Here is a 17,594-nt window from a genome sequence, read left to right as displayed (position 1 = left end):
TACTGATGCCTCTGTGACCCTTATGATGATAGTGATGGTATTTGTGTGCCCATATGGTGATTGTGCGGGTGTTTGGTGTGGCAATTTGGTGATGGTATTTTGTGCTGATGTAATGATGGTAGGAATTTATCATGTATACTAAATGTAATGTTATCTACAGGTCAAAATTAAACTTATTACGGCGAGCCAAGTTTTTTACGTCTGGTACCTGAGCATACAACATCTAGGGGCCGCTTTCAGTCACTTTGTTTTGATCATTACCAATGGCGGCGACTGACGTTATAGTTTTTAACATGAAACTGTCCTATGGGGTAGTGGTGGCTGCAGAGGAAGCGAGAGGTATTGAGAGTGAGTGGCAAGGTGCGGGGCTAGGCTAACCCCGCAGCCGCCACTACCCCATCGGCCAGTTTTATGTGGAAATACTATAGCAGCGATCGCCACCATTGGTAACGATCAAAAACAAAATTACTGTGAAAGCGGCCCTAGTTAACCCCCCGGCCCATACACAGCAAGGAGTCGGCTCGCTTACCACACGTGCTACACAATGGCTTGCAAGCCTGCTGGGAAACCCACGGGCAAGATTAAATTTGCCCACTGATTAAGAGAGTGATAGGCAGGAAACAATGAATTTTCCCCATGTGTGAGCGTATGTGGGATAAAATGGCGGCTAGCCAGTACCAAATTCTATTTTCCCCATACATACTGAGTGAAAAAGTAGGTGTTGGCAGTGGCCGAGTGGATAAGGTAGGTGGTGAGCGTGGGGTCGGACTGAACAACATCAAAAAGCAGATAATGCCAAACGTTACTCAGAATATATATATATATATATATATATATATATATATATATATATATATATATATATATATATATATATATATATATATATATATATATATGCATTTTATTAAATTAAAGAAAGTTGTTTTTAGCATTGCGAAATATCCGTTAGGCACATTGTCCATATGTATAATGTTCAGCAGGCACACTGTCTGTAGGCAAATTGTCCAGCCACGGTCTGCCTCCTTTGTTATAAAAAATATTAAATTACATTCTTTTGCCTTCACTGCATACACACTTATTCTATTACCTTTTTTCGCTTCTGCATAGCTCTAGCTACTGACATCCAGTGCTCGGGGCCAAGGGAGCTGTAGCTGGGAAGCACAGTGCTCTCTTGGATCAGCTGTGAGGCCACGGGGAGTGTGGGCATGAAGAGTGACTCTGTGTCTTCTGTGTCTTTATCCTCTTCCTCTTCTTCACTTTCTATCCAAAAACTCCTCATTACCTTGGAGGCCTGCCAAAAATGTTAAAAGTCTTACATTACAACCAATCTCCTTAAATACAACTGACCTCCATACATCACTCAAATAGGAATATAAAATAGTAAATAAGTGAATGAATACATCACCTTATATAAATTATACATTCATAAATATTTGAAATATATGTAAATCTATTAATCAATTGATATTTTTGTTTTTTTTATCTAGAAAAGTATATAGTATACCTTTGATGTGACGACTGCACCACTAATGTTCGTGCTGGTGACAGTTGTTGGCCTCTCTGGAGCCGTGGCTGCAGTCTCCTGTGGGATGAATGAATGAACGAATGATAGAAGGAATAGAGAGGTAAATGAATTAATAAGTAATGAATGACAGAAAGACAGAAAACTGGAGGAAACAAAATGAGGTATATGCTGCTTAGTAATGATTAGTGGTTTAATAGTCAGGCTTTTCATGCTGGGAAATGATGCTAATTCAAATAGTTACAACTGGAAGAAGGAAGTGGAGGAGCAAAACATTAAAAAAACTTTCACAATGATGGAAATAAAGTTGTTCACAGATCACCCACGGTGGCCAGATTCTTGCGCCTTTAGCAGGGAGGTGGAGGCTGGTCTTGGCCCCCTGCGGCCAGGAGGTGGAGGGCTGGCAGGAGATCCCACATGTCCTCAGGGTCAGGTTCCTCCTCCGTTTGACCGTCCACTGGTACCCTGGTTGAGGCCGAAGTCATCATCTCTGGAACCTTCTTCATGATGGAGGTCTTGATGAGGGCCTTGGATGAAGGAACTGCTAGTGGTCAGGCTTTGCTGTCCACCTGCAGCTCTCCTATTGGCTCTTTGGGTCTTCAGGGAAACATATGGTGATACCATGAAGGGTCTGCCCTGCACCCCCTTTGTGCTCTGGCTGTTTTCAGAATTTGTGTTGTCTTTCTTGTTTTCTGACATGGGCACAGGCTTGGGCGGTTCCATAATAAGGATGTCATCGTCACGATCAAATATAATTTTGCTCACTGACTCTCTGTGCTCTGGTCTGTAATTCCTTCTTTTCAGCCTTTCTCGTGTCTGATGGAGGAAGCTCTTCTTTTTCTGGGTTGCACTAAATTCTGAAATCATGTCATCTTCATCACTATCAGTAAGCGATCCATCTTCATACTGTGACTCTGACTCTGACCCATCGGAAGAAAGACTTCTGTCAGAGACTTCTAGGTCACATGCTTTTTTGGGCTGATTTGGTGATTCACCAGTGTTCGGAGGTTCATGCTGCATAAACTGACCTGTAACTTTATCTGTTCCTGCATCTGGATCAACATGTAATCTCTTCAGCACATTGCCTTCACTGCTGGGAACAATGCCGCTATTCTGCCCAGGTGACAACATGGCATCTATGGCCAGGTGTGTTGCAACAGAAGCCTTGGCGGGCACGCTTGACTCATTCCTTTGTCTCTTCGGTGACTTGACTGCGTTTGAGATGTGCTCCCTTTTTCGGCTGTTATTCTGTCCCATCTTTTTCACTGTAGGATGTTCAACAGTTGACTCAGACTGTTGCATCGCCTCATGATGGCGTGAGGATTCAGTTCTTGTGCTACTCCTTGCTTTCTTATCCACTGTCTGCTGTTTTTCTATGGCTTTTTTATCTTTTTCTTTGTTGTTAGTTTTTTTAGCTGTTTGGTCTACCTTTTTTCTTTTCTCTATGTTAGTAATTCTGCTGACAGTTTGTTCTGCTTGTGTGTTTGCTTCCATGTTGCTGCCAGTATGAGTTCTTGTACTCTGTTCTCTTCCTTGGGCTTTTTTCTTCTCTTTTTTGGAAGTCTTTCGTGTAGTTGCTTCTGTTTCTTTGCCAGTACTAGTTTCACTGGGCACGCTTTGATTTACCATGACAAGCATCGTGTCCATGGTGTCAAGGAGGCAGATTATATACTTCCCATATTCAACCCTATGCAGAATACCAGCAGTCCCTCCCACTGCCTCCTGCACCAGCTTCACAATACCATTACTGCTCTCTTGAGGTCTTTGCTCCTCTTCTGCACCTCTAATACTGCACAGTGTCCTGGTTTCATTTGATTTATTTACAGACTGGATGGCCTCCCTGCCCCCACCAAGCCTTCTCAGCACTACACTACAGTCTTGAGTGTGGATCTTAAGAGTCCCTGTTGCTTTCTGTTTGAATGGTCTGCCTCTCTTTTGTGGCACATTGTTTTCATCAGGTGACCTTTTGTTTGAGGTTCCGTCCTTGGTGGGGTTCACACTCAATGTTGTATTCTTCTTGGGCGGCCTGCCCCTCCGTTTGGGTTCATTGTTTTCATCAGGTGACCTTTTGTTTGAGGTTCCATCCTTGGTGGGGTTCAGACTCAATGTTTTATTCTTCTTGGATGGCCTGCCCCTCCGTTTGGGTTCATTGTTTTCATCAGGTGACCTTTTGTTTGAAGTTTTGTCTTTGGTGGGGTTCAGACTGAATGTTTTATTCTTCTTGGGTGGCCTGCCTCTCCGTTTGGGTTCATTGTTTTCATCAGGTGACCTTTTGTTTGAAGTTTTGTCTTTGGTGGGGTTCACACTCAATGTTTTATTCTCCTTGGGTGGCCTGCCTCTCCGTTTGGGTTCATTGTTTTCATCAGGTGACCTTTTGTTTGAAGTTCCGTCCTTGGTGGGGTTCAGACTCAATGTTTTATTCTTCTTGGGTGGCCTGCCCCTCCGTTTGGGTTCATTGTTTTCATCAGGTGACCTTTTGTTTGAGGTTCCATCCTTGGTGGGGTTCAGACTCAATGTTTTATTCTTCTTGGATGGCCTGCCTCTCCGTTTGGGTTCATTGTTTTCATCAGGTGACCTTTTGTTTGAAGTTCCGTCCTTGGTGGGGTTCAGACTCAATGTTTTATTCTTCTTGGGTGGCCTGCCCCTCCGTTTGGGTTCATTGTTTTCATCAGGTGACCTTTTGTTTGAGGTTCCATCCTTGGTGGGGTTCAGACTCAATGTTTTATTCTTCTTGGATGGCCTGCCTCTCCGTTTGGGTTCATTGTTTTCATCAGGTGACCTTTTGTTTGAAGTTCCGTCCTTGGTGGGGTTCAGACTCAATGTTTTATTTTTCTTGGATGGTCTGCCTCTCTTTTGTGGCACATTGTTTTCATCAGGTGACCTTTTGTTTGAGGTTCCGTCCTTGGTGGGGTTCACACTCAATGTTTTATTCTTCTTGGGCGGCCTGCCTCTCCGTTTGGGTTCATTCCTTGGGTTGTTCTGTCTCAGATTTTCTTGACTCTCTGCCGCCACTTTTGCTTTGGGCTGTCTACCTCTCTTCCTTGACGTATCACCCTCAACGCTCACCTTCTGCACTGACTTTTGTTTGGGCAATCTACATCTTTTCTTTGATATATCACCCTCATCATTCACCTCCAGCACTGACTTTCTTTTGGGAGGTCTACCTTTTCTTCTTGGTAAGTTGCTCACATCTGAAAGCCTGTCCTGCACAGAAAGCTTCCTCAAATCAGCAGTTTTGTTTTGGGAAAGGCTTACCTCATCCACAGGTGCTTTTGCTTTCTTTCGAGACTTGTTTTCATCAGATGACCCCACTGTGTTTGTAATAAGATTATCAGAAAGTTTTCTCTTTTTATGCAATCTGGTGGGTAAATTCACCCTGGCATGGTAATGAGAGCCATCCCAAGTGGGGTCATCCTCATCAACCTCATTATCCTCTATCTCCTCACATATAAAGTCATCACTTAACCCAAGCTGTTGTTTCCTCCTCTGCAGTGATTCCTCCACTTCTCTAACAAGATCATCCTCATCACAACATGAATCTTGCCTCAATGAGATCGCTGGGGAGACAGTGCTGGTTTTTATGGTTGCACCTGTCCTGGAAAGGTTCTTCTGGGGGTATAAGGGAGTTGAACTTGGTTTGTTTTTGCTGTTGTGTGGAGACTGGTAGGGACATTCATCTAGTGGAGGAGGAAGTCCGTGTGCCAGGGAAATGTACCGCTCAATAACCTGGTTGAATGCTGTTTTATTCCTGTTGAGGATATCACGGTGTAGTGCCTCTGTCTGAAACTGAAATTGTAATAGAATTAGAGAATATATATGCCAGTCAGTTTTTAACATAAGTCTACATGCAGCAATATATTGAAGGTAATAATAAAGTTCTCATATCCATTTCTTTCTCATCCATCTTCCCATATTCAGTCCATGCCAAAGTTATCAATAAGGCAAAATTCTAAAATTTTCAGCATGTTACATTTACTGAGCCTCAAACCATTTGTGCTGACTAGTTTATATATATATAAAAAAGAATACAGTAAACTCTATAAGTCACACTTCTATACTCCAGATATTGGATACGGTGTTAATGAGTTTTCAGTAGTGTCACCGACAAGTCAGACGGATGCATACAAAAGCAAATGAGACCAAAAGTGCTCAGTGATATGTTTTCCCAAAAGACAAACACTTTTCACTGGTCAATCAGTGAGTAGTAGCCACAGCACCACAGCAGTCAAATTCCCGTAGGAATTTTTTTTTGAAGAATGAAATATAGAATATAATGCTCTTTGAGACCCAGAAAGTTGGTGTTGTATACAGAAATATTTATTTTCTTGTCATTTCACATTAAATAAAAACTGAAAATGACATAAGGCAAGGGAAAGAAGGGAAGATGCTGCATTTTCTAAAGACATTTCGCATCTTTTTGATCCTAGGCAGCGTTGTCCAACTATTTTGTAGCTGTGACTTTAATCCCGGAGCAGTGCTGTTTTTTTGTATGCTGGTGAATTTCTTGCATCATCTCTTAACATAATCATCATGTGCAGGTGAGGAAATGTATATTTTTACAATATTATAGTTGACATCAATCTAAAACAAGGAGAAAATTAGAGTTGGCTCAGAACTCATATACATGCAAACTGTAAACATAACTCTTGCCACACAGAAAGCATCTGCCGCTGGATGTGGGGCATATACAAAGGATTAAGCACAGGTGATCTGTATTCTGTAGTCATCCTCTAGGAACAAATTGTCAAATTCCTCCATCTTCCTACTTCCGATAGTGTGCAATCTGTACTGGAATCTGAAGTGATGTACATGACAGTTTTTCCCGGGCGGTGGTGCCTGTCGTCAGGCAGAAGGGCTGTAATTCGTTTTCAGCACTAATGCTGTGTTGTATGCTTCCGTTTGACTTGTCAGTGACATTACTGAAATGTTTTTAAGTCAGACTATTTCAGGGGTCCAGACACATATCCATAAATCAGACCAAAATCCCTCACAAAGCCATGTTAGAGAATAATCTAGTTCTAGTAAATTACCATGCAGAGAACCACCAACATGCCAGCATCTCTCCCCCATGGACACCACCCCAAGCACCACCACCAGGACCACATTCTCAAGAAGACCCACCCTACAGGAACTTAACGACTCAAGGCTGGAGGCTGCAGAACGCTTAGCCTCAGGCCTTACTATTATTTCCGATAGGGGCAAGAGGAACCTGGTGTCCTTCAACGCCTCAAAAACACAGTTTCTCCACCTATCCACTCAACACAATCTTCCAAACAACTATCCCTATTCTTTGACAACACCAGCTATCACCTTCCTAAACACTAAACATCCTTGGTCTATCCTTAACTCAAAATCTCAACTGGAAACTTCATATCTCATCTCTTACGAAATCAGCTTCCTCGAGGCTGGGCGTTCTGTACCGTCTCCGCCAGTTCTTCTCCCCTGCACAGTTGCTGTCCATATACAGGGGCCTTGTCCGCCCTCATATGGAATATGCATCTCATGTGGGGGCTCCATACAGCTCTTCTGGACAGAGTGGAGGCTAAGGCTCTTCGTCTCATCAGCTCTCCTCCTCATACTGATAGTCTTCTACCTCTTAAATTCCGCGATGTTGCCTCTCTTCCCTAGCTTCTAGCGATATTTCCACGCTGACTGCTCTTCTGAACTTGCTAACTTCATTCCTCCCCCCCCTCCCGCGGCCCCGCTGAACTCGACTTTCTATTCATGATCATCACTATACTGTCCACACCCCTTATGCAAGAGTTAACCAGAATCTTCACTATTTCATGCATCACGATGGTAAACTCTGGAACAATCTTCCTTCATCTGTATTTCCTCCTGACTACTACTTGAACTCTTTCAAGATGAGGGTATCAGGACATCTCTCCTCCCGAGTTTGACCTTGCTTTTGGACACCTCTTTATTTATTTCTTAGGAGCAGCGTAGCGGGCTTTTTGTTAATGTTTTCTTTTTGTGTGCCTTGAGCTGCCTTCTTTGTTGTAAAAACAAAAATAAAAAAAAAAACTAACAGAACTCCACCGTAAGGCGACTACGAGGTATTTTTGACGAATATATTTAAAATTGACGAGTACATGTTTTTCGCTCAGCAGCGTGGCGGAAACCCTAAATTACCATGTGGTGAGGTTTGTTTCGTAAAATTAAAACCCTCCCCTGGGGAATTTTTGCGTCATAGTCGGGACATGGGCGTCATAAGACGCTCATGTCAACATATGCTTGGTATCATTCGTATATACGTAAAAATTGCATTAGAATATTTTAATTCTTCGTAAATTTTGTCATCTGTCATCCTCTCTTCTTGGCGGAGGCAGGGGAGGAAGAGAGGTGCCACCAGCGCCAGTGCCAAGCGAGACACAGACGGGAAAGTATGTCGTACTTTTCTCTCCTCTCAGCCAAAAAAACGTCCTTACAAATGATGTACAAGTGCAAGGCAACCAGAAAAGAGTCACCAACATCAAGAGGTCTTGTGGAGCGGCCAAACCTCAGATAACAAGCAAGAGAGTAGCGTAGAAGCAAGGCACTCCCACGAGCACTCCACGGCACTTTCGGCGCTTACATGAGGCCCAGATGTCTGATCATTCTCCAGTAAGTCAACAAGATATACACAATAATATGTGAAAGTTTCATGCCAATCAAATAAATGCAAATGGCAGGACAGGAATGAAATGTAAAAAAATCTTTAGAAGCCAATATCTCAAAAATTAGTTTTTTTAAAATTAAAATAATTTCACAAAATCGGTAAAAAGTCTGATTGACTTTTGTTAGGTATCTGTTGAAACTACAACTAAAGGGAAATTTTTAGTTGGAAATAGATTTTCAATAATGTCAAAAGAAAACGGGACACAAAGAGGAGAAAATAGCAACTGACAAAAGATTGTAATTTTTTTTCTTCGAAGACAAAACAAAAAATCAAAAAGTTACTTCCAACAAAATGTAGATAGGTAAACAAAGTTTCTATGGCATTTTTTTTCAAACCGATTAACTGAAAATCAAAGCCTGTGGAACAAAAAAACAAAAAATACGCTTAGTTCGAGTCTCTCCTAAACTTCACCCAAATTTGATGAAATTCACAGAATAAGAAACCTTTACAGTAACAAACAACATACTAAGATTTCAAAGCTATTGGACGTACCATATGCGCAGGAGGACACCCCGTAGTCGCCCCCCTTTACCTATCAGATACTATCCTGCTGTTATAAAAATAGTAACCAATCTCCATTTACTTATTAAAACCTCAAAAACAACTGACTTGCAATGGAAATTGTGATCAGAGTGTTGACTGACACATGAAAATCTTACAGATATTGTGTTAATCATTGGAACAATTTTAAATATAATTTTTGAGCATTTATACTCGGCTGTGTCTCATAAGGGCTATTACAAGCGAAAGGACTGTGGGATGATTTTTTCTGGTTCCTATTGATTCCTTCCTTACATATATAGCCACGAGTCTCCTGAAAGTGTAGTCAAAGATGTAAGTCCGTATTCTTAAACATATCTGCATCTCAGTTCGCCTGTTCAAAAAGTTTCTCTTAGAAGCTGCTGGAGTTTTCACGGATTGTTTCGTGATTCTAGTGATAGTTTTACAAGACTCCCGCACCATAAACATGAATATCACCCATGAAAACCCAGTTAATTTTCTCTGTTGCTTTAGAAAATAGTCATAATGGGAGCCCGACACATTTAAGAATAGGACCATAGTACCTACAGGCAGAGAAAGAAAAGGACGAAGAGAAAGAGTGCGGCTCTTTTCCTCATTTCATTCATTTCATTTAATTTCTAAGGGACCCGCAGAGGGCCACTCTTGGGTGGCATGATATGCGGGGGTTGTGCGGGGGATTCAAAGGGACAGGACAGGATTAGGATAAGGGTTAGGATGAGGAAAGGTATTGGGACATGGTGAAGGGCCAAGATTGGGGAGATAATGACTGATGATCCTATTCCTAAATGTGTCAAAAGTGGGACTATTAACTACATGAGATGGGAGATGATTCCACTCTTGGATGCTACGGGGAAAGAATGAATATTTGAATATACTACAATAAAACCTCACCATTTGTACACTCGCCATTTACGCGGCCTTAATTTGCGGCCATCGTCCCACCATTTGTGCAGGTGGTCTTGCCATCTGCCCACCTTGCCCCCCCACCACTGACTAAGGGTCGGTTCCCCCTAGTGCCGTCTCCCGCGTAAATTTAAATTTCTACGTAGTATTGGTAAACATGTCCATGGTGGTGATGAAGGTGGTGGTGGTGACGAAGGTGATGGTGATGACAAAAGTGGTGGTAGTGGAGATGAAGGTGGTGGCAGTGATAAGGTGGTGGGGGTTATGAATGTGGTTGTGGTGATGAAGGTGATGGTGGTGGTAAGAAGTGTTGGTGGTGGTGGTGGTGGTGGTGGTGGTGACAAAGCGCGGCAAAAACAGGGCCAATAATGGCACCTAAATCTTAGGTTGTCGGGACTCTACAGATCACGACCCAGAAACTGGTTATGCTAAACTGAGGACGCTATCAAGAAGTTTCCTGCCAGCAGACAAGGGCCCCAGGGGTTTAGGCTGTGACCACCCATATGTATTTTTCCCCATAGGTTACTATGTTTGCCATTTGCACATTCGCCATTTGCGCACCTTAGACCACCCATATGTGCGCAAATGGTGAGGTTTGGCTGTAGTGTTAGTCTGGTAGGTGTGGTATTTAAGGTTGTGGCTGCCTCTAGAGGATCATGTAGTTCTCGGGTGTAAATAAGTGTCTTTGTTTATGTCTACTAAATTGTTTGTGATTTTATATAGTATTTGTTGTCTGTGTATTTGTCTTCGTGTTGCTAATGGGTCTAGTTTTATGTCTTGTTTAAGCAAAGTGACTGATGTGGTGTGTCTGTAATCATGTCTGGCCCATCTTGCAGCTTTGTTTTGTATGGCCTATAATTTATTTATGTTATTGTTAGTGTGTGGGTCCCAGACGGTGTCACAACATTCTATGTGTGGCCGACCGAGTGATTTGTATGCAAGAATTTTGATGTTTGTGTTACACCTGCTAAGGTTCCTACACAGGAACCCCAGGGCCCTGTGAGCTTTGGCCCTGATGCTGCTCACGTGTGTGTTCCATCGCATGTCTGCTGAGATATGTACGCCCAAGTATTTGTGTGAAGAGACAGTGTTTAGGTTTGTGTCATGGAGTTTCTTAATGAGGGAATAGGTTTGTTAGTACTTATGAAACGGATGTGATAACATTTGCACCTAAATCTTAGGTTGTCGGGACTCTACAGATCACGACCCAGAAACTGGTTGCGCGAATTGGGGACGCTATCAGAAGTTTCCCTGCCAGCAGACAAGGGCCCTCCCAGGGGTTTAGGTCATGACCACCATATGTATTTTTCCTCATTATGGTTACTATGTTTCATTTTGCACATTCGCCATTTATATGCACCTTAGACCGCCCATGTGCACAAATGGTGAGGTTTGACCGGTAGTGTTAGTCTGGTAGGTGTGGCGGCTTAAGGTTGTGGCTGCCCCTAGAGTGATCATGTGGGTGTAATAAGTGTTTTGTTTTATGTCTACTTAAATTGTCGGTGATTTTATATAGTATTTGTTATCTGGTGTATTTGTCTTCAAAGGCATGGGTCTAGTTTTATGTCTTGTTTAAGCAAAGACTGATGTAGTGTGTCTGTAATCATGTCTGGGCTCCATCTTGCAGCTTCTTTTGTTTTGTATGGCCTTCTAATTTATTTATGTTATTATTAGTGTCCGATGTGTCACAACATTCTCATGTGGCCGGATCGAGTGATTTGTATGTAAGAATTGATAACAGTTACACTGCTAAGGTTCACAGGAACCCCAGGGCTCTGTGAGCTTTGGCCCTGGTTCTTTTTCACGAGTGTGTTTCCTCATCGCACGTCTGCTGGGAGCCATGCATCGCCCAAGCATTTAGTGAAGAGACAGTGCTAGGTTTGTGTCATGGAGTTTGTTAATGAGGAATAGGTTTGTTAGTACTCTCACATGAATGGATGGATAGCACTTGTCTGGTTCCTTAAATGTCATCTGCCACTTGGCCTCCCAGCTCAGGTAAGTGCAGCCAACTGTCCTGGAGTTTAGGCAGTCATCCCTATCTAAAATGGGTCGATAAACTAAACTATCACCTGCAAAAAGTCTAGTAGAAGAGGTAAGTGATAGTGGGAGATCATTAATGTAAGAAAGGAAAAGAAGGGGGCCCAAGACTGTGACTTGAGGTATCCCAGAAGTTACAGGAATAGATGAGGATTGACTACCATCAAGAACAACTCTTTTCTTGTGGGTAGTCAAAAACGTGGTAATCCAGTTAGAAAGTTGTCCTCGTTGCCATAGTATTCTAATTTAGCTAAAAATCTTTGGTGGGAAACTTTGTTGTAGGCTTTGGCAAAGTCAAGAATTATGGCATCAACTTGTTTAACTTTGGGGTTGTTAAGGGACTGCAAAATGTCGTGTGTGGTCACAAGTAATTGAGTCTCGCATGAACGTTTGGGCTGAAAGCTGTGCTGACTGTCAGTCAGTATATTTTGCCAATCAAAGTGGGCCATTATATGTCTATGAATTATACGTTCTAAAATTTTGCAGGGAACTGAGGTTAGTGAAATAGGTCTATAATTAGCAGGGAGGGTTCTGTCTCCAGATTAAAAAATTGGTGACACATTTGCCAAAAGCCAGTCCTGAGGGAGTTCTCCGGTTTGTAATGTCTGCGAGAATATAACCTGCAGGATAGGTGCAAGAATGCAAGCATTAGCTTTTAGTATACTGCAGGGTATATTGTTTGGTCCAGTCGCTTTGTCAGTGTCAACCTCAGATAATAGTTTCTCAATTCCTCATCATCATCATTTCATCGACGCCTGCTCCTAGGAGCTCCCACCAGGGGATGGCCACGGCAGAAGAGTTTTCAACTTTCTCTATCCAGACACTTCCTCCTTGCCTGCTCAAAGTTTCTCAAGGATCTTTCACCCTTTTTCCTGATATACTCTTGCACTCTATCTCTCCATTTCACTGGAGGTCGTCCTATAGCATTCCCTCCCTCTATCTCACTCACATACACCCTTCTGGTCATCTTACTCTCCTCCATTTGCTCCATGTGGCCAAACCACTTCAAAGTCTGTCGCTTCACTTCTTCCACCACTCCACACTTCTTCCCTTCAACCCCGTGACACATTCCAAAATGCTTGTACACACTTTCATTACTCATTCCATCCATTCTACTCACCCCACAAGCACTCCTCAAATAACTCATTTCCACTGCCTGCACTCTAGACATCTGACTTTCATTCCAGCCCCACGTTTCACATGCATATGTGAGGGTTGGTACTATTATCGTATTTCTCAAATCCCTCTGTACCTCCATGCTCACACTTCTACCGGTCATGATTCGTCCCAAAGACCCTACCACCCTTCTTCCTTGCAATGCCCTTTCTCTTATCTTTCCCTTCATATCACCATGCTTACACCTAACTGATCCAAGGTACTTAAGGCCGCTTTCAGTCCTTTTGTTTGTGTTGGTCGTTACCAATGGCGGCAATCGCTGCTATAGAATTTCCACGTGAAACTGGCCAGTGGGGTAGTGGCGGCTGTGGGGTTAGCCTAGCCCCGCACCTTACCACACACTCTCAACACCTCTCGCTTCCTCTGTAGCCGCCACTACCCCATCGGCCAGTTTCACGTCGAAAACTATAGCATCGATCGGCGCCATTGGTAATGATCAAAACAAACAAAACGACTGTGAAAGCGGCCCTTAAACTCATTGATCTCCTCCATTTCTTCACCATTCAAAATTATTTTGCATTCTTTTTCACATTCAATTCCCACTCTATATGGGCATAAAATATCGACAACCTCACTTCTACTTCGCTCACAAACCATCACTTTACTCCTGAAGGTGTAGAGTCAACAAAATTATTGGCCGAGGGAGGTAGAGAAAGGCTACAGGTGGCTCTTTTCCGTCTATTCCTTGTCTTCAACCACCTATTCCCTCCCTTCCCCTATACACCGCCACGCCCACAGCCTACCACCACTATATCCTCCAGCCTTGTGTCTCCTGAAGGTGTGTAGTAATGAAACATACTGGCCGAGAGAGGTAGAGAAAGGCTGTGGCTCTTTTCCATCTCTTACTCGTCTTCAACCACCTATTCCCTCCTTTCCCCTACACGACCACAGCCTACCACCACCAACTCCTCCAGCCCTGTGTCTCCTGAAGGTAGGTAGTCAACGAAATATATGGGCCGAAAGGGAGGTAGAGAAAGGGAAAGATAAGGACGAAGACATAGGGCACGGCTCTTTACCTTCTATTCCTTGTCCATCACCACTCATTTTCTCCTTTCCCCTACACGTCTACACGCCCACAGCCTACTGCCATCAGCCCTGTGTCTCCTGAAGGTGTGTAGGCAGCAAAATAAACTAGATAAGCGGTAACTCACCAGGTCAGGAAGCGGCACATTGAACGGACGCTGTTTGTTGACACTTGATTTGCAGGAGTTTGAGGAGTTGTAGGAGCGTGGCTTGCTGCTCCGAAGAACCCGCATATTTTTCTGTGATATATAAAGGTTTTCCAACATTATTATCTTATAAACATCATCAAAGTAGACATAACACAGAGGAAATAAATAAGATACAGTATAAGGAGAGGGAGAAATATTCACATAAAAATCATATAGATACATTGACAGTCGTAACAGAGTATTAAGATATTGTTAAATAAATGGTTTCTCTCTCATCGTTAACATTTCATCGACGTCTGCTCCTAGGAGCTCCCACCAGGGATGGCTACGGCAGAAGTTTCCTACTTTCACTATCCAGACACTCCCTCCTTGCCTGCTCAAAGTTTCTCAAGGATCTTTCACCCTTTTTCCTGATATACTCCTGCACAATCTCTCTTCATTGCACTGGAGGTCGTCCTCTAGCATTCCCTCCCTCTATCTCACTCACATACACCCTTCTGGTCATCTTACTCTCCTCCATTCGCTTCATGTGGCCAAACCACTTTAATAAAGTCTGTCGCTTCACTTCTTCCACCACTCCACACTTCTTCCTTCACCCCCGTGACACATTTCAAAAGGCTCATACACACTTTCATTACTCATTCCATCCATTCTACTCACACCACAAGCACTCCTCAAATAACTCATTTTCCACTGCCTGCACTCAAGACCTCTGACTCTCATTCCAAGCCCACATTTCACTTGCATATGTGAGGGTTGGTACTATTATTGTATTTCTCAAATCCCTTTTTACCTCCAGGTCCATACTTCTGCCAGCCATGATTCGTCCCAAAGACCCTACCACCCTTCTTCCTTGCAATGCCCTTTCTCTTATCTTTCCCTTCGTTTCACCATGCTTACACCTAACTGATCCAAGGTACTTAAACTCATTGATCTCCTCCATTTCTTCACCATTCAAAATTATTTTGCATTCTTTTTCACATTCAATTCCCACTCTATATGGGCATACAAAATCTACAACCTCACTTCTACTTCGCTCACAATCCATCACTTTACTCCTGAAGGTGTAGAGTCAACAAAATTATTGGCCGAGGGAGGTAGAGAAAGGCTACAGGTGGCTCTTTTCCGTCTATTCCTTGTCTTCAACCACCTATTCCCTCCTCTCCCCTACACGCCCACAGCCTACCACCACCATATCCTCCAGCCCTGTGTCTCCTGAAGGTGTGTAGTAATGAAACATACTGGCCGAGAGAGGTAGAGAAAGGCTGTGGCTCTTTTCCATCTCTTACTCGTCTTCAACCGCCTATTACCTCCTTTCCCCTACACGACCACAGCCAACCACCAACAACTCCAGCCCTGTGTCTCCTGAAGGTAGGTAGTCAACGAAATATATGGGCCGAAAGAGAGGTAGAGAAAGGGAAAGATGAGGACGAAGACATAGGGCACGGCTCTTTACCTTCTATTCCTTGTCCATCACCACTCATTTTCTCCTTTCCCCTACACGTCTACACACCCACAGCCTACCGCCATCAGCCCTGTGTCTCCTGAAGGTGTGTAGGCAGCAAAATAAACTTGATAAGCGGTAACTCACCAGGTCAGGAAGCGGCACTTTGAACGGACGCTGTTTGTTGACACTTGATTTGCAGGAGTTTGAGGAATTGTAGGGCGTGGCTTGCTGCTCGAAGAACCGCATATTTTTCTGTGATATATAAAGGTTTTCCAACATTATTATCTTATAAATATCAAAGTAGAAAAACAAATGAAATAAATAAGATACAGTATAAGGAGAGAGATAAATATTCACGTAAAAATCACATAAATACATTGACAGTCGTAACAGTATTAATATACTGTTATATAAACTGTTTCTCTCTCATCATCATCATTTCATCGACGTCTGCTCCTAGGAGCTCCCACCAGGGCATGGCCACAGAAGTTTCCAACTTTCACTATCCAGACACTCCCTCCTTGCCTGCTCAAAGTTTCTCAAAGATCTTTTCCCCCTTTCCCTAAAGTACTCTTGCACCCTATCCTCCACTTCAATGAAGGTCATCCTCTAGCATTCCCTCCATCTCACTCACATACACACTTCTGGTCATCTTACTCTCCTCCATTCGCTTCATGTGGACAAACCACTTTAAAGTCTGTCGCTTCACTTCTTCCACCACTCCACACTTCTTCCCTTCACCCCTGTGACACATTCCAAAACGCTCATACACACTTTCATTACTCATTCCATCCATTCTACTCACACCACAAGCACTCCTGAAACAACTTATTTCCACTGCCTGCACTCTAGATCTCTGACTTTAATTCCAGGCCCACATCTCACTTGCATATGTGAGGGTTGGTACTACAGCCTGTTCACTTAAGCTAGATTCCTGGCACCTAGGCAGGTTGGTAAGCTTGCAGCTGATTGGTTGCCTTCTCCGCTAACACTAATGTCGGACCACATCTTGCATGCTCGAGTGAGACATGTTTCTTTATTATATGCCATAGCTCAACTCATATACAAGCTAGCCAGTTTTGGTTGACACCATCAGACTCAGCAGTGACTGTAGAATCAAGCTGTATTTAAAAACTCGACAAAACAAAAAAGAAAATGGTATGACAATGAGTTGAACTGTGAAGATGTTAAAAAAATATTTATAACATGTTTTATTTATGCTCACTATTTTCAACAATTGTTCATTGACTGCAGAAATATATTACATGACGTAGGGAAATCTCTCATGAACACGATAGTGTGATCAGAATGCAGATGAAGCTCCACATATTGAAAACACAGGGTTGTTTATAGCAACATGTCACTCACCCCAACCATCATGGTGCGCGTGTAATGCCCCGGGCTTTTATTTTCTCTTTTTCTATTTTCCTACACGTCCTCTGCGTGGATCGAAACACACGAGAAATTAATCAAGACAAAGTGAGGGTATTCCCCGGCTGCCTGGGATTGAACCCGCGACCAGCGTGACGGGAGAGCCACTCCTTACCGAGTCGGCCAAAGAGGTACCCCACTGGCTAAGTGGGTTATGGGAGGCTCGTTCATCAGGCCGTCGCCGCACTACACGGCTTTCCCCCCTATGTAGATTAATTTCTGTGTGTTGACAATGTCCCTTTGAGACATAACTCCACAATGTCCCTTTGAGACATACCTCCAATATTTCCATTTTCTATCAACCTCGGAGCATGGGCCATCCTACCTGTTACCCCTTCAGGGAAACTCAACAGAACTGCAGGAGAGGATGCCCACCGCTATGCCACCACTGTAATGCCCCACAAGCTTATTTTCCATCCTTTCTATTTCCCAACACAGCCTCTGCGTGTATCGAAACACACGAGAAATTAATCAAGACAAGGAGAGGGTATTCCCTGGCTGCCTGGGATTGAACCTGCGACCAGCGTGACGGGAGAGCCACTCCTTACCGAGTCAGCCAAAGAGGTACCCCACTGGCTAAGTGGGTTATGGGAGGCTCGTTCATCAGGCCGTCGCCGCACTATACGCGCGACACTCATTTTTTTTTATCATCATCATACAGGGTGTCTCGAGCGCCGTGATGGTTGGGGCGAGTGAAATGTTGCCATAAATAACTCTGTGTTT

The 17,594-nt window shown here is 43.4% G+C and overlaps 1 protein-coding gene across 1 annotated transcript; it reads right to left on the bottom strand.

Annotated features, from left to right (window-relative positions):
• Nucleotides 1-1,954: 1,954 nt before the first annotated feature.
• Nucleotides 1,955-15,648, bottom strand: LOC126984993 (uncharacterized). The gene is made up of 2 exons (XM_050839222.1): nt 15,585-15,648; nt 1,955-5,311 (listed from the first exon to the last, which is right to left on the bottom strand). Exon 2 carries the CDS (start codon nt 3,170-3,172, stop codon nt 1,955-1,957), a length of 1,218 nt encoding a protein of 405 aa, XP_050695179.1. The 5' UTR covers nt 3,173-5,311; nt 15,585-15,648.
• Between the last annotated feature and the right edge of the window lie 1,946 nt (nt 15,649-17,594).

The sequence above is a fragment of the Eriocheir sinensis genome, chromosome 58 (assembly GCF_024679095.1).
Source record: "Eriocheir sinensis breed Jianghai 21 chromosome 58, ASM2467909v1, whole genome shotgun sequence".
Lineage (NCBI taxonomy): Eukaryota > Metazoa > Arthropoda > Malacostraca > Decapoda > Varunidae > Eriocheir > Eriocheir sinensis.
This window is presented reverse-complemented; position numbering and strand designations above follow the sequence as displayed.